This window comes from Rhipicephalus sanguineus, chromosome 1, assembly GCF_013339695.2.
Source record: "Rhipicephalus sanguineus isolate Rsan-2018 chromosome 1, BIME_Rsan_1.4, whole genome shotgun sequence".
Lineage (NCBI taxonomy): Eukaryota > Metazoa > Arthropoda > Arachnida > Ixodida > Ixodidae > Rhipicephalus > Rhipicephalus sanguineus.
Genome location: NC_051176.1, coordinates 281,022,928 through 281,046,080, shown reverse-complemented (window position 1 = coordinate 281,046,080; position 23,153 = coordinate 281,022,928). Strand labels below are relative to the sequence as shown.

General features: G+C 49.1%; 1 protein-coding gene and 1 long non-coding RNA gene across 4 annotated transcripts; both read right to left on the bottom strand.

The window, feature by feature from the left end:
- Window positions 1–16,376: 16,376 nt before the first annotated feature.
- Window positions 16,377–18,963, bottom strand: LOC119379122 (protein phosphatase 1 regulatory subunit 3B-B). 2 transcript variants are annotated; one of them, XM_049411876.1, is made up of 2 exons: window positions 18,810–18,963; window positions 16,377–18,197 (listed from the first exon to the last, which is right to left on the bottom strand). In XM_049411876.1, exon 2 carries the CDS (start codon window positions 18,191–18,193, stop codon window positions 17,309–17,311), a length of 885 nt encoding a protein of 294 aa, XP_049267833.1. In that variant the 5' UTR covers window positions 18,194–18,197; window positions 18,810–18,963; the 3' UTR covers window positions 16,377–17,308. The 2 variants fall into 2 exon arrangements, with proteins under 2 accessions (XP_049267833.1, XP_037504231.1); XM_037648303.2 differs by having other exon boundaries at window positions 16,377–18,207; window positions 18,814–18,947.
- Window positions 18,964–21,372: 2,409 nt separating this feature from the next.
- Window positions 21,373–22,149, bottom strand: LOC125757025 (uncharacterized). 2 transcript variants are annotated; one of them, XR_007415012.1, is made up of 3 exons: window positions 22,086–22,149; window positions 21,666–22,014; window positions 21,373–21,517 (listed from the first exon to the last, which is right to left on the bottom strand). It is a non-coding gene; the product is annotated as an uncharacterized LOC125757025 (long non-coding RNA). The 2 variants fall into 2 exon arrangements; XR_007415011.1 differs by having other exon boundaries at window positions 21,666–21,880; window positions 21,945–22,143.
- Between the last annotated feature and the right edge of the window lie 1,004 nt (window positions 22,150–23,153).

Here is a 23,153-nt window from a genome sequence, read left to right as displayed (position 1 = left end):
GTGTGTCATCCCTTGCTACTTCGCAAGCTTGAAAGGGCAAATATTGATAAGAAAGTATTGAATTGGATAGCCAGTTATCTATCACAACGTCGACAATGTGTCATTCTCAATGGTACTACTTCTTCTACGGTGGTGGTAACATCGGGTGTCCCTCAGGGGTCCGTTTTAGGGCCGCTACTGTTTTTAGTTTACATTAATGATATTCCTGATGGCATTTCTTCTCGAGTACGTCTATTCGCTGATGACTCCGTCGTGTACAGAAAAATAAAAAATGAACAGGATCGCATTGAATTGCAGGCTGACCTTACCCGAATTGTGCAGTGGTGTGAGAAATGGAAAATGCAACTTAATGTTAAAAAATGTGTGCATGTGTCTTTTACTAAAAAAAAGAAAAAGGATGAAACGCGTTACTTTTTGAATGGTGACGTCATTGATCATCAATGTATGTATAAATACTTGGGTTGTAACCCTTACGAGCGACTGTTCATGGAATGCGCATGTGCATGCGGTAGTTGCAAAAGCCGCCAGAGCACTAAATTTCATTCAACGAAATCTGAGATCCTCACCTTCTATCCTGAAAAGTACTGCATATATTTCGTTTGTCCGCCCGATTTTGGAATGTGCGTGTTGTGTGTGGGATCCGCGCCAAAAGTCCTTAATTGATCTGATCGAGAAAATACAGAACAGAGCAGCAAGGTTCGTTCTGAGTCGGTATAAGCGAGGTGACAGCTGTACTGAAATGAAATGAAAAATGATAACAAGCTCCACAATGGATGCAAACATGAAAATGAAGCGATGACGTGCTTTTCACGAAGGCCTGCCATCGGTCCCCGAAGTAAAGGTGGAAAGTAAACAGTTCTTTGAATGCAGCATCACTGGTCCTTGGTCGCCATTATTGTAAAAAAAAATTCAAGGACACTTTGTAAATTCCAAAGTGTGTTCGGCGAAAGCCTGTGGCCATTCGACTGACTATGCCATGGTATCGGGGGAATCCACATTCTTGGGGCGCTTCTCCGAATCGCTTGCCGTGGCATTATCGCCGGGCCGCTTGGGAGCTATCCGACTAACTCGACTGCTGCAACGAGACGTCTGGCGAAAGAGCGTGCGCCGCTATGCCATCCCGTGATTGCCGAGAGAGTGTGAAGGGGCAAAGACGGATGCCGCCGACGGGCGCCGCCGCCGCGTTGCGCGACAGTTCGCAACGCGCGTTGGAAGGAGCAACGCGCAACTGTTCCGCGTTGACGGACGGACGCCGCCGCTGGACGACGACGCAGCGTTGCGCAACGCGCGTTGGAAGGAGCAACGCGCAACTGTTGCTACGCGCCGCTGTGCCATCACGTGAGTGCTGAAAGACTGTGAGGGGGAGATGCCACAGCTAGCACCATTCCAGGGCACGGACGGACACTGCGAGTATGAGACATTAAAGGCTTTCGCCTTAAAAACATCGGTGGCCATAACCATGCGCATTAAAAAACGACATGAAACGCCCGACTAAGTACAGTTACGGGGCAGAATTGCCTCCCCCCCTGCCCCCCTCTTGCGCACGCCTACGGATACAGAACGAACAGATTTCCTTCAAAGTGAACCAATGACTCAACGTATGAAGTATTGGCTATCTCTTTTATTGCATTGAAACTTCCCAACTAAAATAAAGTGCTCTGAACTCCGTGACATCACACTGACGTATCGTCGTTGCCATTTTGCCACGACATTCGAAGAAAAAAAAAGAAAAATTTTTTGAGCTCCATTTAAAATCAATATTCTTGCACGAAAGAAATAAAGATCAGAGTTGTGATTCCACCTGTGTAAACTGATTTAATGTTCTTGTTGAGTTTTTGTCCCATTAAATTGTCTACTGTAAAATACGATCTATTTTTAATTACCTCATTTCGATTACCTTATCGACACAATAATAACGACTAAGGTTAAAGTTTGCGAGCAACTTCACTCGTCGGTACTTTTGTGTGTGTGTGCGTGTGTGTTTGTTTGTGTGTGTGTGCGTGCGTGCGCGCGCGCGCGTTTGTGTGTGTGTGTGTGTGTGTGTGTGTGTGTGTGTGTGTGTGTGTGTGTGTGTGTGTGTGTGTGTGTGTGTTTTCGCACACGCTTTCACGGGCATTTCACCGTACGGAATGATCCCGCTGAAGCAAGCGCGAAGTTCAAGAAAGAACAGCTACAGCGCCACGTGCGCTTCGTGACTTGTTTCGCAAACTTTCCAAGCAACGTTCGACGAGCAGAATTTCTGTCTTGCGAAGCGTACACTTCTCGCAAAACACGGGGTGAAGCGCCTATTTTTCCTCAGCTCACGGTCGAAAGGATTACGCCTGTTGGTGTTCATTATGCTAATCGTTTCTATTCCTGGTCAGGTCAAAAAAGAGTCAGGCATTTTCACGCATAGCGACTACATTTCTGATCGTTGCTTCACTTTAACAGCAAAAGGAGGTGGGCTGATTGGTAATTCATATTTGCTCAAAGAACTGCGTGAACAAGGACGAGATAGAACAACACAACACGAGTACTCTCAAGTGATTTTATTACGCGCTCGAAGAACACATTTATACACAAAATGCGCTTATCAATAAGATTATCATGTCAACAAGAGTAGGATACAAAACGTGTAATCAAGACACTTGTCTGTGATTTATCAATATTGTTAAATTCACAGTCATGCAGCGACAAGGATGGGGGGCTTGCACATAGATCTGTATTCTTAGATATGTGATACGTTTCCGAAATTCTTGTCGTGCTTTGAACAAGATGCCGGAACAAAACAGTTGTCCTTTCGAACAGTATCAAAGGGCAAAAGATGTCTCCAGAAACATGTAAAAGCAGTTTGTGCAATGCTCGTCAAGAGTCGTTAATAAAACACCCTGTCTTGTGTCGGCCAGACTGGGCGATGTGTGAACATGCGCCTCAGAGAGCACACACTTAAGTTCTTTGAAAAGTACTCCCTCTTCGCATTTAGCATCGCATTGTCATTCGTGCCGTTGCCGAGCCCAGTTCTAAAAGACAACTGTTTTGTTCCGGCATCCTGTTTAAACCACGATATAAATTTCGGAAGCGTATATAGGGAACCCAAGCTCAAGTTCGGCCGCGACGCTCGCGCGGCCAAGCTATGCGTTACTGGGGATAGACGCTGCCGGCAAAGGTGATTTGTCGCCGGATTTGGCAGCGGCAGCGCCGAGGACACGTGTGCGCATGCGCTCCTCATTCGGCCCGGAGCTCTGCTGGTCAGCAATAGTTACACAGTGACGCACCACAGATGCAATCCGAGAGCTCTGCGCGTGCGCGGAAGCGGGCCGGCAGTGTTGTGGCTACAGTGTACTAGTTGTGGCGAAAGGAGACGCGCCGTGTATATTCCCAGTTGCGATAAGAGCAGTGGCGCCGCTCGACGTTGCTTTGGAAGCTTATCGCATATCTATGTGTAAGCCACGCATCCTTGTCGCTACATGACTGTGGATTTAACTACAGTGAAACCTCGGTGATACGAATCTCACGGGACCACCAAAAATATTCGTATCATCCAAAACTCGTATCACCAGAAAGCATGAAAAATTATAATGCGACAAAAAAAACCAGAAAAACTGGCGTACATTTTCATGTATTGTTTTTCAGGGTCGCAGCAACGTCAGGAAAAACCCTGAATGATTGTCAGTTAAGCTTTCAGGTGTCGGCAATCATACCAGCACTCGTAAATATAGGGCCCGTAAGAGCGTCTTTAATGAACCAGGTGCGTTGTGACCCGCGACAGCAGTAGCCCCGTCCGAATTCTAGCATGCTTTTTTCACATGACACAGGAGTACTGCGGCGAGAGTGACGGAAGAAGTGCTTTGACGGGATAGATCAAGGCCACAAAATTTCAGAACCATGGTCCTATGTTAAGCTTTTGTGATTGCGGAGGTGTTGGGGGTGTTTTGGGGAGATTTACGGCCGTGCCTGCACAAGTGCAACCTCAACAGTCGCGCATGTTTTTGTTGTGAGGCCTGACTCCTTTGCCAAGACCGTCCTCGCCTTCTTTCGGTCCTGGTCCTCCTTTCATGGGATTTCTGATGCACGAGGCAGGCACGTGTTCACACGGTACAACGACAGGAGCCCACGTCGATGCGTTAGAAAAAAAAAAAAAAAAGCAGGGCGCCGATGTCCCTGTAATGTAAACGCGAACGCACACAGAGGCACATTAGAGCCTCAAAGATTGGCGCACACAATCTCGGAGGCCGTGACGCGTCTCTGAAGGGTTATTTTGACCGCAAGGGAAGTGTTTTTCTTACAACGTGATTCTGGCGATTAGGCGGTGCCCGCGCTTGCGTTCCCGCGCCCGCAGGTGCTTGGTGCGTCTTCCGCGACAGCGCGGACACAGCACCTCTTCGTACCTGGGCGGTAGGGTACATTCGTATCAAACGTCGCGGGGTAAAAATTGGCTCGCAACAACCATACTTCATTACATTGCAGGCCAATGGGCCTTGGCCGGGACCAAAGAAAAATTCGTATCACCCCGAAATTCGTATGAGTTGTGACCGTATCACCGAGGTTTCACTGTATATAATGATAAATGATACGCAAGTGTCTTGACTACACGTTTCGTATGCTGCTCTTGTTTACATGACAGTCTTATTGATATGGGCATTTTGAGTATACATGTGTTCTGCGAGCGTGTCATCATCATCATCAGCCTGTCTACGCCCACTGCAGGGCAAAGGCCTCTCCCATGTTCCGCCAATCAACCCGGTCCTGTGCTTTCTGCTGCCACGTTATAGTACCTACAAACTTCTTAATCTCATCTACCCACCTAATTTTCTGTCTTCCCCTCACGCGTTTGCCCTCTCTTGGAATCCAGTCAGTTACCCTTAATGACCACCGGTTATCCTGCCGACGTGCTACGTGGCCGGCCCAGCCACGCCGGCGAGCGTGTCATCGAGGCTTTACTCATGCCATCGAGGCTTTGTTGAACAGACAGCACAGTGAACTGCGCTATATCTCGATCTGTGTATCTCCAGACGCACAGTAGAAGCTGCGAACTGTACACTCAAGTGGCGTGCGTTGACGTCACGTGAATACTCACTATATTATGCCAGTTGAATAAACACGGAAGCGGGGAGGGGAGAGGGTAACACTGGGCACGTGACCCTCCTGCGATAGTGTTAGCTGATGTCGGGCAAGTGCGACCTCCCCCGCTACTAACACAACTGTATATCACTTCCATGCGCTGATCCCTCGTGTAACACGTTGGGCACACAGTGATCGACCGCACAGCAGTGCAAATCACTGTCGTCTATTAATGAACAAAAACCATCAGTTACAACGACACTCGTTTTTCTTTTTTTTTTCTTTTCTTTTTGAACATCCGCGCCAATTCGCTGCCTCCTATAGGATATGCAGGGGAGTCAACCCCATGGCCTCGGCATCCCAATATTAGAAAGTCACCGTGACCTCTCCTGTACTTGGCACAAGCCGTGCAGGCTGACGATGAACCGCTGTTGGGCCATCGCGTTGTTGCGCTGCTCTCCTCCGCACTCCCGCTTTTCTCTTCGATCTAAGTCCGCTTCGCACGCAACACAACGCGGTGGCTGCATTAAGAAAGAAACAAATCGCGCGGCGCTTAGCTGATTTATGGCGGCGCTAAAAATTGGCCACGCTGCGTTCCGACCGCGTGGCGAACAAATGGCGCCTTCTGTGCAGCAGTCGTGTTTCGAGCGGCGTTATAAAACCATAAATGAATGGGCCGGTCTGCCGTAAACCTCGGCTCAGCGCGCTCCGGTGTATGCGCATTGTTTCTTCCTTCGCCCGAACAGACCTTCCGCAGCAATATTCGCTTCGCTCAAGTAACAGCCATTTAACCACGTATGCTGTACATTCCTCATTGCACGCATTCCGCACTGCAGTTAAATTCCTTCCTCAGAGGGTGCGTGCTTGTCCTGTGCGACGGTAAAACTTTCGGTGAACCTTCAGAAATTCAGAAAGAACACCCAATCTGTGTCTTTTCTTTTCTACGGTTATCGACATGGATGGCGGGAAAGAAACACGGGGTGTTCCGTAACATTCCAAATCATTTTGCATCCTTGTCTTATCAACCGTGACGCCGAGGGGCCACCGATCCAGGCGGTAATGGCGAAGTCCGAGCCCTTGACGAAAGACGAGAATAATTGGAAACGAAATGGATCGTCACAAAATAGGAAGGAGTAGTTCTGGCTGCCACCGCCGCCATGCAGGGGGGGGGGTCGCCCCCCCTATTCACCTAGGAGGGGGGGGGGCGCAAAGTCAGCCCCACACATTGACATAATAGGGGGGGGGGGGCGCAATGTCAGCGCCATACATTGACATAATTGGGAGGGGAGAGGCACTGCGACGAACCTTCGCCCCCCCCCCCCACCCCTGAAGGGGAACCCTGCGCACGCCTATGGCCGCCGCGATGTCCAGCACAAAGCTGACGCCTGAAAATAATTGACCAGCAAAGGTGCTCAAGTATCCAGAGCAGAGTGCAAACGGCTCAGCTTATTCCACGCAGTGTGTTAGCCTCGAGTGAGGCTGTTTGGGGTGTGCGAGCCAGTGTGTTCACCCCGATATGCTCAACTCCTCTGCGTAAACGCCAGCACCGTGCCACACACCACGTGCCTTGTACGAAAATTCCCGCATTGCCGGTTGTTCTCACTGCGGCACGGCCGATGCTGCGTGTCATCATGCCCGTTGGCAGGGGAGAGCAACGTTTCTCGTCTCTTGAACCTCGTGCTCCCAGTCCGTATGTATAGTCTAATCTTTCCCGCAAAAGCTCATCGTCCTTAGGGATCTGGTCTCCCTCCATCATGTGTATTTTTGGCTATACGCCTCCGGGCATTAGGACACCAAGAATGCGGTCATCAGTCACTCGGAGAAGTCAGCCAACTCTTGAGTCTGCTGACGAACCATAAAGCGGGCACGCGCCACACAGGTGCACGGCCAAATGTGCCAAGTGGCACCAGAAACGCCACTTGATACTAAGGGAAACATTGTGATAGCATCTAACAGCCCAGCAGAAAAGGCCTCGGATGAAATACATGGTTAGCTGATCCTCCCGCTCACTTCTCGTACATACCTGTGCGTGCGCAGGACTCGTTTCTATTCTCATTTTCTTTTTGTTTTTGAAGAGTAACAATAAATTACGCGCTGCTTTAGTATGCAAATATGCATACAGGAGTAAATAACCACACTACATCATCCGAGCTAATGAGTTACAATGTTGTCTTATACCATGTACGTGCAGCCGACAGGGCGAAAAAAATATTTACTCCTGATTGTCGCGAACGCGATACTTGAACGGGGAGCTTCAATCCTCGATGAAACACAGTTCCACTGCTATGAAGTCGCTATTTTTAGTTAATTCCTTCTATTTCTTCGCATTGTCAATCACGCCGCATCTCGGTGTTAAAATCTTCCGCAGTTTCGCAGTCTAAGAGTTCTTGCGAACTCTTAGGCCGCCACTTAATTTCGTAACTTTTTTTTTGCCACTGTAGAGAGGTATAGCCAACCTCTGTTACCTTCACATTGCGTTTGAAACTCATTTGCCCAATAATTGCGTGTGGAGGGCCAAGCAAAAACAAACAAACAAAAAGCTGTATGAGCAGCTTCACGAACGCGTCGGCCTCCATGAACGAGGAAATATAGCCAAAACACGCACAAGGCCAATGCGCTCCTTGAAAAGCTTGAGGAAGGATATTTCAAAACTGGTTGTATACAGTATTAGGAATTCTGATGACATGCCTCGAGCAAGCAGCGCGGACCGGCTTCAGAGCAATCGCAATATCTGCTCTAAAACGATCAGTTACAAAATCTTAGCAAGCTGATTAGTTATTCCGCGAAGACATTATTTTCACATAACATTCAAAATTTCGCTCTTCCATCGTGAAACACACCACGATGGAAGAATTGTATCAGATTGCAGCTTATCAGTGTGACTGTACGTCACACTCAGTCTGTCCTCCTTTGTTCCCTTTCCCTCTCTTCATATCGCTCGCTTTAAAAAGGGCTCGAAATAAACCGCCTGCCTTTTTTGGTTGGCGAAGCTCTAGCCACCATGACTGCCTCCTTCTTTTAGAGACACAATACATGGTGTCAGAAGTGCCAAAACCTCGCCAAAATGGACACCGTCAAGCCTCCAGAGCAGCTGCAGTTCGCAGGCAACATACGAAGAAATTGGCAGAGGTTCAAGCAAAAATTGGAACTTTTCTTCGCGGCGACGCCCACCAAACCACCAAGGACGGAAGCCACCAAAACAGCAATCCTGCTCAGCATCGCCGGTGAAGAAGCCCTCGACATCTACAACAACTTCTCGTTCGCAGAAGGTGAGAGCACGCAGATTGGTATTCTGGCTTGGACTCTGCAGTGCGATTGACTCCTTCATTCGGGGTTGCAGTACTTGCCAGAGGTATGCATACAAGCAGCCGAGTGAGCCCCTTCTCATGCAGCCAACCCCGGACAGGCCATGGCACCGAGTGGGAATTGACCTTTTTCAGTTCGGGGGAGCCTCCTATGTCATTGTATATGATGCCCACTCCAATTTCCCTGACGTAGAGAAGCTAAGAAGCACAACGGCCAAAGAAGTCATAGATAAAATATCTGGCATTTTCTCACGGTACGGTATCCCGGTTCAAGTATGTACGGACAACGGGCCCCAGTTTGGATCGCAAGATTTCCGAGAATTCGCGCAAAAATGACTTTCAGCCCATCACATCGAGTCCAGAATTCCCGCGGTCAAATGGACTGGCAGAAAAGGGGGTCCAGATTGTTAAGCGCATCCTAAAGAAGAATGACTCCCACGGGGACTTTTGGTTGGGTCTTTTGGCATATCGGTCATCCCCACTAGAAGATGGTCGCTCTCCGGGCGAACTACTGCAAGGCCGGCACCTTCGCACGACCGTTCCCAAGTACCAAGATGATCCCGGCACTACAGTGGAAAGCATCGCCAGTCTTCGAAGTGAAAGGCACTACCACCGCTCGAAAGTGGAACTTCAGTGCGCATTCATAATGGAGACTGGTCACGCACAGCGACAGTAAGCGAGCAAGCAGCACCAAGATCTTGCATGGTGAAGACTGAGGACCAGCGGATGCTGAGGCGAAATAGGCAACACCTGCTGCGCATACCCGGAAACGGTACAAGCGAGGATCAAGACCAGGACACCGAAAGCCCCGAAGACATGTTCGATCGGGACAAAAGCCAGGACTGCAATACACCGGGAGAACAAGCGCACCGAGACCAACAAGGCATGGTGGAGCCAACTATAACGCAAGGTGCCGACCATGAAGGTGACAACTTTTCTGATGTACGAAAGTCGACCAGGAAACGTACGGAACCTCGACGATTGCATTACGACACAAACTTTCACCAAGTTTCCTAACATGTTGTTTTTTATTGAATCGGCAAGAGAAGATGTATCAGATTGCAGCTTATCAGTGTGACCGTACGTCACACTCAGTCTGTCCTCCTTTGTTCCCTTTCCCTCTCTTCATATGGCTCGCTTTAAGAAGGGCTCGAAATAAACCGCCTGCCTTTTTTTGGTTGGCGCAGCTCTAGCCACCATGACTGCCTCCTTCTTTTAGAGACACAATACAAGAATCAGTGCTGCAGAGTTCAGCAGTAAATATAAATTGCTGAAGTTTGCAAATTGTGGTGTTGGAATAGCGGTGTTCCGTCGAAGCGAAAAGGGTGAACAGTGACGAGAGAGCGGGAATAGTTGCGCTGCGCGTGCAAACTTCCAGCCCGTTCGGCAAGCCACACCTGATTTCTTTCTTTCTTTTCAGATAAAGAGCACTTCATGCGAGACACGGTTGAAGAAGGCAAGTGCTTGTGCGTAGAGCAATCTCCGAAAGGTGCAGGTACTTATGCGCATGCGGGAGATTCTGAGTTGGGACAGTATAGTCCTCTCAAGTCGTGTTCGCACACACTGGAAATCTGAAATTATGTAAGTTGTACTGCCCAAGTTCCATTTTACGGGCAAAAAATTCACCGACGATTACGATACTGCCTAATGCGAATTCTGAGCGCAGCTTCGTGTTGGGGCAAGGCCAAAGTGTCTGCTTTCCCCAAGGTATCGACTACGCCATAAATCATAATTTTTGTGAAGCAAGCAGGACATCACCCACTACGCCTTTATTCGTCTTGCTACGGATAAGCGAGGTACCCGCTACACATCTGTAAGGTATTACGTGCACTTTGTTGATGCTGCATGTGGCTGATGACGATGATGAATTATGGCTGAGCACTTTGCAGTGGGTGTGAAGCATTAAACCACACACTCGTTGCGCAATTAGCATTGTGTGATGCCTGGTTGTTATTTTACTCTACTGCCACGCTATATTACGTATAGGTTAACGCGATTCCTTGCCCGACACGACGCCTGTATAGGGCATTTTTGCAAATGAGTTTCAAGCACCTGCGTGGCTCTGTGGTAGGATACTCGACTGCCACGCAGAGAGCCTGGGTTAAAATCCCATTCGATGCTGGGTATTTTTTGCTCATTTTATTTTTTCAGGTCTATCGGTTACTTTTTCATCTCTATCGGTTACGCCACCGACGGCGACGGCGACGCCGCTCAACGCAGGAACGGGCGCCTAAGAGCTGCGCTCAAAACACAAATATTAAAAACACGCCGCTTACGCGTGAACAAGATATGCATTCAAAATCCAGGTTTGCATGAGTCACGAAATCATCAAAACGTGAGAAGTGAATAACTAATAGGAACCAATTGCGTTTTATTTCAACTAACCGCACTAGGTTTTCAGAAACTATAGCGATGGCTTATTTTGAATAAGTTCACTTGTATGAGTTCATCACGTGGAAACGAATCTGTTGCAACAGAATTCACTTACATGCACAGCGGGCGCAGCTCCAGAAGTTGGAGCAAGTGCCATTTGCATTTGCTCCGAAATTTCTTGCGAGCAGATGAACGAGCGCATTTAATGGCAGCATAACATTGTCTACATAAACCGCAGAACAAAAACAAAAACGTACGCGTGTATATCACGAGTCTATTTCAGGCTTTACTACTACGTTGCATGCGGACAAAAGTATACGTGAACGAGAATATTGGCTCCGTTTAAATTGATCGTAAGTAACAATAAGAGGGAAATAAACATAACCAAATCTCGCGTGCGTCCCTAATTTAGTGAAGCGCTTGCCTAAACGAAAGTACACTGCGCTCATCGAGAAGCCCGCATGCTAATACAAATAACATACACACATATTAATGGTCTACTCACCGGGGAGAAAGAAGTCGTCGCGAGTGGACTGTTTCAGAGAAACCATGCATGTATAGTGTCGATCACTTTTTCCCCGATGTGCAAGTTTCCGATGCACGTCGTTCTCTGTGGCGCGTCGTCGTCTGCTTCTTTCGGGAAACAATGAAACGATGCGTTGCTGCCTTTCCATCGCGATGACACGCATTTTGGCATACAAAAAAGTCTTTGGACGTCGCTTCTTTTTTTCTTTTTTCGAGCTTCCGCGCGGCGGCATCGCAACAATTTGACAACTTGAGCACAGCTTCTCAGCGCACCAGAATGGAGCGCTCCAAAGTTGACCCCGGATCTGCTTCTTCCAGGCGGGCGCCCAAGCGCTCAGTTGGAATCTCAGATTGCTTTCGCTTACTACGAAACCGCCATGATAGCTTAGCACATAAGGACGCTGGTTCGATTGCCGGCCACGGAGGTCGCAAAGAACACCCGTGTGCTTAGATTTAGGTGCACGTTAAAGAACCCCTGGTGGTCCAAATTTAATCCGGAGTGCCCCACGTTACCATATCGTGTTTTTGGCACGTAAAGCGCCCGCAATTGTTGTGGTTATTGTTAAGGCGAACGCCTAAGATGCCTCATCAAACGCGAAAACTGACCAACGTCCCGCGTCGGCGTCTCCCGTCGGCGGCGTCAACACGAGTTATGCAAATAATCATCATCACGTGATGACGTCACAGTGATCAGGTCACATGATCAATGCAACGGGGCAGGATCAATGCGGTCGACTGAGAAGAAAAAGAAGGTGGCTATCGCCTTCCAGTCGTCTTAGGTGAGTACATAAGGGACCCTGTGAGTTTTTCGTGTACAGCGAGTTTTCGCGCATCTAGTTCTCGACAAAATTGCCTTATAGAGCGGGTCCGAATATGTGGATGGATATGTCAAAAGAACTTATGTGTACTGTTCGTAAACGTCCTCTTCGCTTTACTATACATCGATGCAGGCTCTTTGAGGTCAAGGTCATACATGCACGTTCGATGCGAGATAATAAAGGAACTTTTAAAGGTTTGCGTCTGTAGTCCATTTTTTGTTGTTGTTGTTGTATTTTGTTTTTCAGGAATGAGGTTTAACTGACCTCTACGCGTAACCGCGTACGCACTGAGTCTCGCGCTTCTACGCGTGTTGTTCCCGCTGACGTCATACTCGCGGCTCTGATCGCTAAATCGGTCAGTCTTGAGCAGAAACTGGGCAGGAAAAACGGCGATAAAAAGTCATCTATGCCAGTCACGAGCTAACTGCAGCCCGAGACATACGTACGCTATAGCCGCGCACACGTAATCATTTGAGTTACGCCGCGCGGGCAATTTGCATGCGGGATGGGGACGCGCGGCGCCAGCTCGCCTAGAAGAGTTGCTCTTGCGTCAAGCCGCGGCGACACATCACGAGCTCGTGCGCGTGCAGCTACTTGTCGCAGCGGCGGCCGCCAGGGGAGAAGACGCCGTCTGGAGACCGGGCGCCGCGGCGACTCGGCATCCCTCGCCGGGTGCGGGGGAAGGGCTCGAGTCCGTCTCACCACGCGCGATCAATACGCCAAGTATGTGTACACACAGACTCCGGCGCCTGGGGCCACGCGTATCCGCCTTGCGAGAGAATTAAAGGATTGACTCGGTTCCCGTTCGTCGGCCCGACACGCGCGCCGCCGGCAAGCCGAGAGCGAAAACAGCAAAACGGAAACAACACGTGTTCACGCTTAAATAGACCGCCCTCGCTGTGTTGACACTGCCACCATTCCCTCTCTCTCTCTCTTCTACGTTTTTTTTTTATTTTCTTATATGTATTTCTTGTTTCTAGCTTTCAAATGTTTTGGTACCAGATATGCCAAATGACGACTCGTAAAGAGGCGAGACCCGTGAAATTCCAGACGGCGATCTTTCACACGATGGACTCACTCGACCACAACAGACGGCATCGCCGGCTTTTTTCGCCGACAGACTATGACGTAACAGCACCAAACCGCCAACTGCTGGTAATGCGGTTCGATATCACTGAGCCACGTCACACTCGATCGCCGAAGTGAAACAATTCATCGATTTATTTATTTATTTATTTATTTATTTATTTATTTACTTATTCATCCCTTCATTTATTGTTGTTGTTATGTTGATGTAAAATTCTACACCATCGTACTGTTACGAATTGGCAAGGCTTACGTTTTGTGGCCGCATACTTGGAGTAAACAAAGCTTATTGAACGCGGCTTCGTGACGCAGGAAGCGAGCCTTCCGGAGTCACGCAGCGATAACGAGCACGAAGTGACCATGCTTACTACGAATGTCAGTTATAATCGCAGGTAACTTTTGTTTTTGCAGGAAAGGACGAGAGATGGATGCAGCGATGGAATACACGTATACAGCGACGCGCACTGCACCGCTAATCGGTTCTGCTTCACCGCGTACCCTCAGCTGAGAGGGAAACAATTTCCGAACGACTCGCTGTTGACTCCCTTCTCCGCGACCAACGAGATGTTATCATGCGTGTTGGCGCGCAAGGCACCTCTTGATAGCCCGTTTCACGCGCACGCTCCTGGGAAGATTCTAGAAAGGCTCGACGGCGCTATAGGTACTCCAGAGACGAGCCAGCCAAGCAGAGACAGCGTGCAAAGTATTCCTCGCGTATTTTAGCGAACACTTTCTACGCATATCGGGGTTTCGGCATGGCTAACCGACTATTTGGGCGGGATTCTCGCCGGACAGGTTTAACGCGACGTTTAATGTAAACTATATCGCTCAATAAATGATTGACCCGATGGTAGTATTTGAACATGGGCCTCCCAGCCCGATGCTCTAACCATTAGATCACAGATGCATTACAAGAAAGAATAAAACCTCATCACTTCTTCACTCGGCTTGAGACGCTAGGCGCTTGCATACCGCCGCGTAGTATAAAAGACGAGAGTGGGTCAATTTCCCCTATCTTAACCCTTGTAGCAGGTGCTTGCATATATAGAGACGAAGTCTGACAATTTCACGCAGGAACGCACCCAAGCCGGCAGCAGAAATTATGCGCCTAGCGGTGCTGTGTATCGTGTAACACTACGCCATGCAGAACATAAGCGAGACACGCATCTGTGACGAAATTAACGCACAGCTGCGCGTCTCAGTGTAATGCCTGCGCTGGATTGCGAAGTGCAGTCGGGTAACCGCCACAAAAAACAAGGACGCTGACGACGCTTCAACGATAGACAAGCACAGTGTATACAGTATACAAAGCTGTACATGACAATCATCTGCGAGAGGTTCTGCACAAATTTTTTTTTAAAGGAAAGCATCTGCTGGGATTACAAAGCAATCACTCAGCACCCCTGGCCAGTATTAGTTGTATTTTGCCACGCAATCGCTGTTATCGTTCTCTCTATCGACGACAACCGTACTCCGCTACGCGTGTACCGTGAACACGTGCAACAGCGCCGACACAGCGGGACAATAAACAGCGCAAACGTACGTCAGCATTTTCACTTCCACGGGCTTCAAGCACTCTTCCAATTCCTTCTCTCAGGAGGTTGGCATACATAGGCCTGAGGCTGAGTTCAGGGCCACCGACGGCAGTTTGTCGAGACCGCATATACTGTACCAACCATACCATACTCTATTTGACCCACGTACATACCACTGAAATAGTGGTGGCGAAAGTTGTAAACATCTGCTTACGCTGCACATTGTATTAGTGTATCTAAGATGTATCAGTGAATAATTACTCCGAGCTGTTTGTTTACGTTTATCTAGACGCCTCGCATGGCAACCAGCCACGAGCGTATCGCTATATCCGGTGGGACACAGCGCAACGCACGACGGTCCCTTTTCATAGTGTGCAGCATGATCATGGTCAGAAACTCGTCTCGCGAAGCGAGTCTTATATTGATGTACAGGCCGTTTCACACTTAGGGAAAAACTGGGAGCGCTTTGCAACGTGCTCCGAGTTTTCCCCTAAGTGTGAAACAGCCTATAGATATACTATTTAGAAGACGCACTACTTGCAACAGAATCCTTTTGGAAGTCTCGAGTTGCAGGCGATAAAATTTCCCAGTTTTGGGGCACAAAGTATAACATTTCTAGTTGCCTTAGGCGTCACTGTTGCCCATGTATAAGCTCTGGCATGCGGCTGCGTACGAGGGAAAAAAAACATATCAGATAGACTTATTCCGCAACAGAAACCTGAATGAATGTAATCATACGCGTTCCGCAACCTCAATGGGCAATATGAATTAGCTGTTTAGACCAGCTGTAACTATGGGCAGTTGCGTTCTGATGCACGACACGAGGTCGCGGGCTCGCTTCCCAGCCCAGGCGGCCGCATGCCAAAGGATCGGAATGCGGAAACGCCGCCCATGTACCACCAATTCAGCTGAACTCGAGTGGTCGAAATTGAGCCAGAGCCATCTATTACTACGAGGTCCACCTTAGGCCAGCACGCAGCTTTGAGACGTGAAACCCAAACAGCGATTAATGACAGCAGCCACTAAACTAGAAAGTGTATATAGCACAGGAGTACGTATGAACATTCGAGGGTGTGACCGCTATACAGCTTGAAAATCCTGGAAAACACGGTGCACAGTGGCAACAACTGCAGCGTTTTATGCGTGCCACCGTAGCGCATACACGCCGCACAGGCAATCGCGGTCCAAACTCTACTGACAAACATCGACCTGTAAGGGTGCATTTAACTCAATTTCAACGCGGAATAAACAAAACTGAAGCACAAATCGACCGGACCGCGGACCCATCATGGACAGCGTCGCTTATGAGATAGACCGAAAACCGGAACATAGAACCGGACGCCATAGCATACGCGACAGACACGGAGCGAGAAAGGCACACTGGCTTCCCAGCGGGATGCCGGTGTGGAAACGCCCCCCCCCGGCGAGGTGCGAAAACAGAAAGCAGCTCTCCCAGACCGTTCATCATCCGACGGTCCGGAGACGCGCGCTGCCGTCATGATAATACGGCAGGAAAAGATTTGCGCGCGTGACAGTATATGCCGATTCTGCAGTTTTTTTGTTTTTCTGTTTTTGGTCTGAAATACCATAAAATGCTCCGAAATCCGCGGATGCTGCGACATCCGCGACTAGTAACGATCCGTGAACTCGAGCCAGTAACACAGTCACTACGAGGTGCGATCGCCACCAGAAGCAAGTTTTTTTTATTGTTCAACAATTCGTTGCGATTGTGCTAAAAACGTCCTGGAGTAAAATACCATGGCACGGGTTATCAGAGAGCAGGAAAAACCAACAAAGTTCGTATGTACAAAGAAAAAGGCTGGCAACAACTTCTGAAAGACAGAACAAAGTGTCCTGAGACATACATTATCCTAATCACGCATACAGGCACCGTAGCCCTATACACTACAGAAGGAATCGCTAATACACTGCTCACAGTGGATTGCCTGAAGCAACGTTTCCTTATATCATGGCTTACATAGCCCTGAGCATCGTGAGGCCTGCACTAGGAACGCGGCCACGCCTCTGAAGTGCCAACCAGTGCACAAATGTTTGCAATATACACGAAGAACCTAACTCACTAAGCTTTGCTAAATATCTAGGCAAGGTGTAAATAGGGCACCCAAAAATATGAGTATGTACAAAACTCTGCATGTAGCCGACCACTTGTAAAGCACTCCAAATGTCCCCAAGTTGCTTGGCACACGAGACAGGTACACTCGGACGACAGGTCTGCACTTCTCAGAAAATATAGCCCCCTCTAAGCAGCACATGTACAGCGCACTCGAGCAAGGACTAGACGAGCAGTCCTTAGCACTTTCATATGTCCAAGCTGCAGACGCACTTGATCTCAGACTAGAAACTCGTTTCGTGGACAAGCAGTGGTGCTTTCGTGTAAGCGCATCTCGTACAGTCATGCAAAATGCAAACACCGCTACTTCACTAACAGTTTGCACAACCATGATGTGACCAGTGCCGTTGCCTAACCGTATGCTGTCCAACTTCTCTCGCAGTAGTAAGCTGACAGGAACAATTAATTAAACCTATCACACTGAAGCTAATTTAAAAACAGCACAATAAGCGAGAGTGGTTCATTAAGGGAGGGAGCAAATAGCCTGCACTCCAGTCACCAGTAGGGCCCCTCTGAGGCCAGGTTCTTCCAACTGGCAAACTCTGTCCAAGAGTCCACGTCCGCCTTGAGGGCGTCTGTAAAGCGTCGCACCACTGTTGGGCTGGGAGCCTTTTTGGTTAACGCCACCAGCTTGTAGTTCTTTCCTTTGTTATTGTCCCAGTGTTCTTGCTTGTCGTGCTCGAAACAAACGCAGAACTCTATCACGCCTAAATTGCTCGACGCCGACGGCGGGATGGGAATCGAGAAGCAGAAGGTGTCGTACATGTTGCTTAGGTGGCCGTTGGCCACGTACTCGGCCGCATAGTCTTGCATAGTCTTCCAGCCATCGAAGGTGGCGCGCACAAAGACGCGCTTCTCGAAGGTGACGTTCTTTACCTTGATGGTGCCCGTGATGAGCTCGTCGCTCTTCACGATGACGTTCTCGAGCGACACCAGGTTGGCATCGAGCGTCTGCCGGAACTCGAGGTAATCCGAGGCCGGCTGCGTGAAGGCGGTCTCCCAGAGGGGCGCGTCGAGCCGCATGTCGCGCGTTATCCGGGCCACAAACTCGTCGGTCCACCGCGGCGGGCTGTCCGAGGGCTCCTTCATGACGCGCACCTGGGTGAGCGAGTAGCCCTTGTCGTCGGCGAACGACACTCGCCGTTTGATGCGGTTCGACGACGTCGGACTCGTCGGCTCGCTCTGAATTTGTTCGTCGCGCGGAGACATGCACGGCTTGATGGGCGGCACATTGGTGGAGGCGCGTCGGTAGTTGCGCTTGATGGAGCACGTCTGGAAGAGCGGGTTGCTCTGCTGCAGGGCACACACGCTGAGCCGGCACTCGCTGCCCACAAAGAGCGGCGGGTTGGCCGACAACACCAGTTCCAGGTCCATGGGCATGGCGCTCGCTTGTCCTGGACAGAGGGACGACCAGTCAGCGCTAGTGACAGCCGGTGCTAGCAGCCGCAGTTCACCACTCGAAAATATAGTTAGCGCAGTAAAGTAACGAACGTGACCGCGAAATCACTTCAAGGACAACTGTTGCGGTCAAAACTATCACCGATCAATACGCCGCCGTGCGCAGACGCGCCGGGATGGTTAACGCGACACTGTAAATGCGGGCCGTTGCTCCGGCACATGAAATCCCAGAAAGGGCTCGAGCGCCGCCAAGGCAACCTGACGTCGGTCGAGCCCTTCCAGGCCGCTCCTATATTTCATCCGGCATCGCGCGTCGGAAGCTCATGCATTCCCGACGCGACACTCCGGAGAACTATAATAACACAACGCGAGACACTGAAATTCGAGGGAAGAGGCAATGGCTACTACGATTCGGAATGACGCTAGTATGGCAGGCATTCACGAAACGACTGAGCGCTCCAAACCCTCCCGGAAGGTGCGAACACAACCCCCGAGAAGATGAGGATCGCCGGTCGGCGAGCAGCTACAAATACTACGCGTAGGCGCGCAGCACCCCATGACGAAAGTAGGGCACATAATTGTAATCAGCGTGATCTACTTACCCGAACTTGGTTCCTAAGTACGCGGCATGTCACCGTCACTACGACAGAAGGTACGGACGCGCGCGACGGGTACGCCTTTCGGAGGCGCTCTGCGCCGCCGGCGTCTGGCAGCATGAGAAAAACTCGCTGCGGCGTCGCCGGCTGCCGCGTGGAGGCGCTCCAATGCGTCAGGTACTGTTCACGTGCTGCGCGCCGGCCCGCCAATAGGACGCGAGTGATACAGACAGTGCCGCCAGTGTCGGCGAATCCTGCTACGCGGCGATGCGAGTGATCCAGCGCCGATAGACCGGTCGAAATAGGGCCAGGAGCACGCGCAGCGAGTACGATGGTGCGCGCGTCACGCCGGCAAAATACACTTGCAAAGACAACGCGGCACACGTGCATGAGATGTATCGACACAGTTGCACAAATGCAGGCGTCCGTAAACACGCTTATCAATGAAACACCGCAACGACCACTTACGCTGGAAAGTTCAGAGCAACACCAAACGGCAGTGGGCACTTCCGCGTTAGAACCGTTAACGCGCTGTGTACTTGCCGCGAGGCATTAATGGCGCGTTTATTGCCGCGTTTGTGACCCGTCAAGGTTTCCGGACACCCTTAGCGTTACTCGTGTGTCGCATTCATTCAGCGAACGTGTTGACGCGCTCGAAGAAACCAAGGCCGCGACCTTCAGCGTTAGTTTACGTCTCCGAGGCTCACGCCACACGTCGGGTCTGAGGCCGTGGCGCCACCTCTGATGCTACGACGCAACCATGTGCGCAATGCCTGTTTGCTGGCTATTTTTAACTCTGCAAGCCTGCAGCTTTACGACGATTGTTCCACGAGGAGAAGTGGGGAGTCTTGTTTTCAAGCGCTGGGCGAGGAGCACAGCGTAGCGCCTGGTGCTCTCCCGGCACGATAAGATCACATTCATGCTCCTTAACTTGGGAAGGCCGAGGCAAGGACTGATAAGCCGTTGATCTCGCCCGTTTTCTAGAGTAGCGCATCTATCAGCAGGGCCCACTACAAAGACGAGAAACGCAGCTATGTGAGAGCCATCAACATTGTCCATTACTATTCCATATCAGGTAGATGTGCGGAGACTAATGCGTCAAGTGCGATTTATAATGAGAGAGAGAAAGCAGCCTTCCCACTTGCGACACCTCCTCCGTTGAGAATTCAGCACAGAGTCAAGCGCTCGATCTGACCTCCAGCTCAGTTGCGGGCTTGATGGCAGCAGCAAAGAGCCCTTTTGAAGCTTTTGTCATTCGTTATGATTCGTATATGACTTGTTTTGGAGATAAAGTTCTGATTGTGCTAATTTTCAGAAGTGTCGCACAAAAATATCTTGCTTAATTGATGAACCTGAATTGCTAAATAAAGAACGTAAAATGTTACCTTAGTGAGGACTCGATAAAGCGTATCGTCTGCGTGACTTAATTCAAGCTTACGCCCCAGGGCCACATGCGAACGCAGGATCCCGCATTAGGAGGTGCAGGGTGGCACCGTAGCCTCACGACAAACATGCGTGTCGTCAGGATTTTGCTTTGTGGGGTGCAAGCCCGTGTTGCATCGCGGCTGGGAGAGGGAGAGAGCGCTGGTGTAGCTGGGGTGGGGCAATTAGTGCCCCTTTTGCACCCCCCTGCCGAGAAGACGACAACCCTTCCCGCCTTTGACGTCCGTCACACACACAAAAAACATAATAATAATAATAATAATAATAATAATAATAATAATAATAATAATAATAATAATAATAATAATAATAATAATAAAACAAAAAAATCACGAGCCATTCCACTGTGGGGATACAGCACGAGAAGAATTCAACTGAAGTTAGCTTATTTTCATTTATGGCGACAAATTTTCTCTTGAAATATTTTGTCATCTCTGAAACAGGGAAATAGAGCAAGTGATGCAAGTTCCCAAGCAACATTTTATCCTTGGCAAAATGTCGGCCTGACGTCGCTGGCCAACTGCACTGTCGTTGGCCCAACCTTGGCACCCGATGTAGGGCCGGTCTCGGGGATTGACATTGGCCTCATGTGGGCCTGCGTCGGCACCCAATGTAGGCCCGTCCACCGTGGCCGACGAGGCCGAGTGCATGCCGCTCGCGGGTTGACTAATGCCCGACCTTACATAAGCGTCGATTTACCGACGGCCGTGGGTCGGTTGCGGACGTTTTTCGCTAGTATTGCTCTGCTTTTTTTTTCTTATTTTTTGTGCGTGTTCTAACAAAACGCATCAATTGTTTTTCTGGTGTGTTGATGCGTGTCGTATTTAATGTGAACGGGCAGTTTATAGAGGCGTTTAACTCTATCTGAATTAATTACGGGCAGAGTGCACATGTAAGACGGAATTAAACGCCTCTAACGGTCTGCACTTGTTAACGTGTTAATACGTAACACACAATAAAAGAAAGACGTGAATATAAGTTTTCTCTCTTTAGATCTTTATTTTGCAATTGCATAGATGCACTAATTTTCCATGCAACATTGTTCGCACGGAGCGTTTGCATCAGCCCTTGTGCAACGCAATCGTACAGTCCATGTGATCACGGCGTGATAACGCTGACACATATAAATATAAAGACGGACGGCATTCCTGTTGGATCGGCTCCCTTCTTTCGGCCACTTCTCGTGCTCTTGGCCCTGAACACGTGCGCAGATGCGACGTTTTACCGTCGAGATGTTAGACTTGCATTTTTCTTCTGTCGGGAAAAACTGAAAGAAACAACAATGAATAATACTGTGAGAAAGGTAGACTATTTACTTGACCAGTTGCACAGACATGTCGCGTCTAGAAACTCTATTCACACAACTAAACAAAATAATTTTGTCGCTGCACAAATAAGAAAAACACTGCACTTACAATAAATGCGAGTGTGCTGAAATTCCGAGAAGTGCTTCAAGCTCCACAGCGCACAAACTAGATAATATGTGGAGAGAGGATGGATCGAGGTTTTCGTTGTTGGCTATGTCACTGGAAAACAAATGGTACAATAAATAGATTAATGAGAACACAATCTTACCTTCAAAGCAGCCGCGGGCCAGTCACATATTGTGCAGTCGGCATTTACAGCACACCTGCGACCAAATTCAATGTGAAAAGCGATTGCGTGAGACTTTCATAACCAAGCATGCATCTTACCAGAGTTCTTTTCAGTTGGCGAGAGCAGCGCAGCACGCTATTCACACTACAGTCCTTGTTGCAGGGTTCCCTAGAGAAAACGGCAAAATATGTCACGGCTTTACAATAAGATGCCACAAATAAAAAACAAGAAAATCTGACATATTTGCCCGTCAACGAAGTCTTGGGTCCACAGACAAATATAACCGCCGTTCGCCTGAACATTTATGATCTGCCAGCTAGAAGAGACGACCAGATTGACGCATCAATTGTGCAAATAAAATTTGATTTTGTCGCTAGACAAAACTCACCATGCGATACAGCGAGGAAATAAAATGCCACTTACGAGTTCGCTTCAAATCCTCGGCAATGGGAGAAGGCCGCCTCCAGGATCAAGGCAAACGAAATGCATCTGAGTGCTTGCCCGTCTCTGTGCAGTGTTTCAGTCAGCACGTCCTCGCTCGAAAGAGCTACAATTTGGCGGGAACTGACGCATGGAGCTTGCTCCCCTCCCCAGCGCTGTGGCAAAGAAAAAAAAAGAAAACGCGAGAGGTGCGGGGTCCGGCGCCCCGCTATGGTAGCCCCGCTGCACGCCCCGCCTCCCTCTTCGTTCCTCCTTTCAGGCCTTGTCATTCTTTCTGGGAGAGAGATCTCACCACTTTTTTTTTTTTTCGGAGGAACGCACGTGTTGCTTATATCAGCTCTTTCGGGTGAGAAAAAAAAGGAGCGGGAAATTTCAACTGAAGCACATGCCTGAACATTTTAGGGCAGCGCTAATGCGTGCAAGAAGCGGATCGAATTTGAATTGAACCGTTTTCGTTGTTAACACAAAATATCGTTGGTACTCTAACATTAAAACAAATTAACATGAAAACCATAAACTGAGCATCAAGTAGAAATTTTAAAACTCTTCAGTGTGTGCGGACTATCGAATTCTGGCTCTGCAAACGACGTATAGCTTATGACCGTAGAAATTATTGTATTTTTACGCTAATGTCGTGTTTATTTTGGGCATAGATGATATTTTGAAATATTCGTATTAACGCATATGGGCTATTCCCGAAGACCGAATCAAGTATGACGATATTCGATTCGATATTCCAAATGTTCAATCTTCGCACACTTCTATATTTAACCATTATATCTGATGTCCCCCCTTTGTCATGCGGCTCGATCAGATCAATCATATATTTATATTCACGACAGTGCTAAAGCATGAGCACCGTGCTA

Bases quoted from the DNA above. Each gene is read 5' to 3' on its own strand.
- LOC119379122 (XM_049411876.1), bottom strand. From the start codon at position 18,193: ATGCCCATGGACCTGGAACTGGTGTTGTCGGCCAACCCGCCGCTCTTT.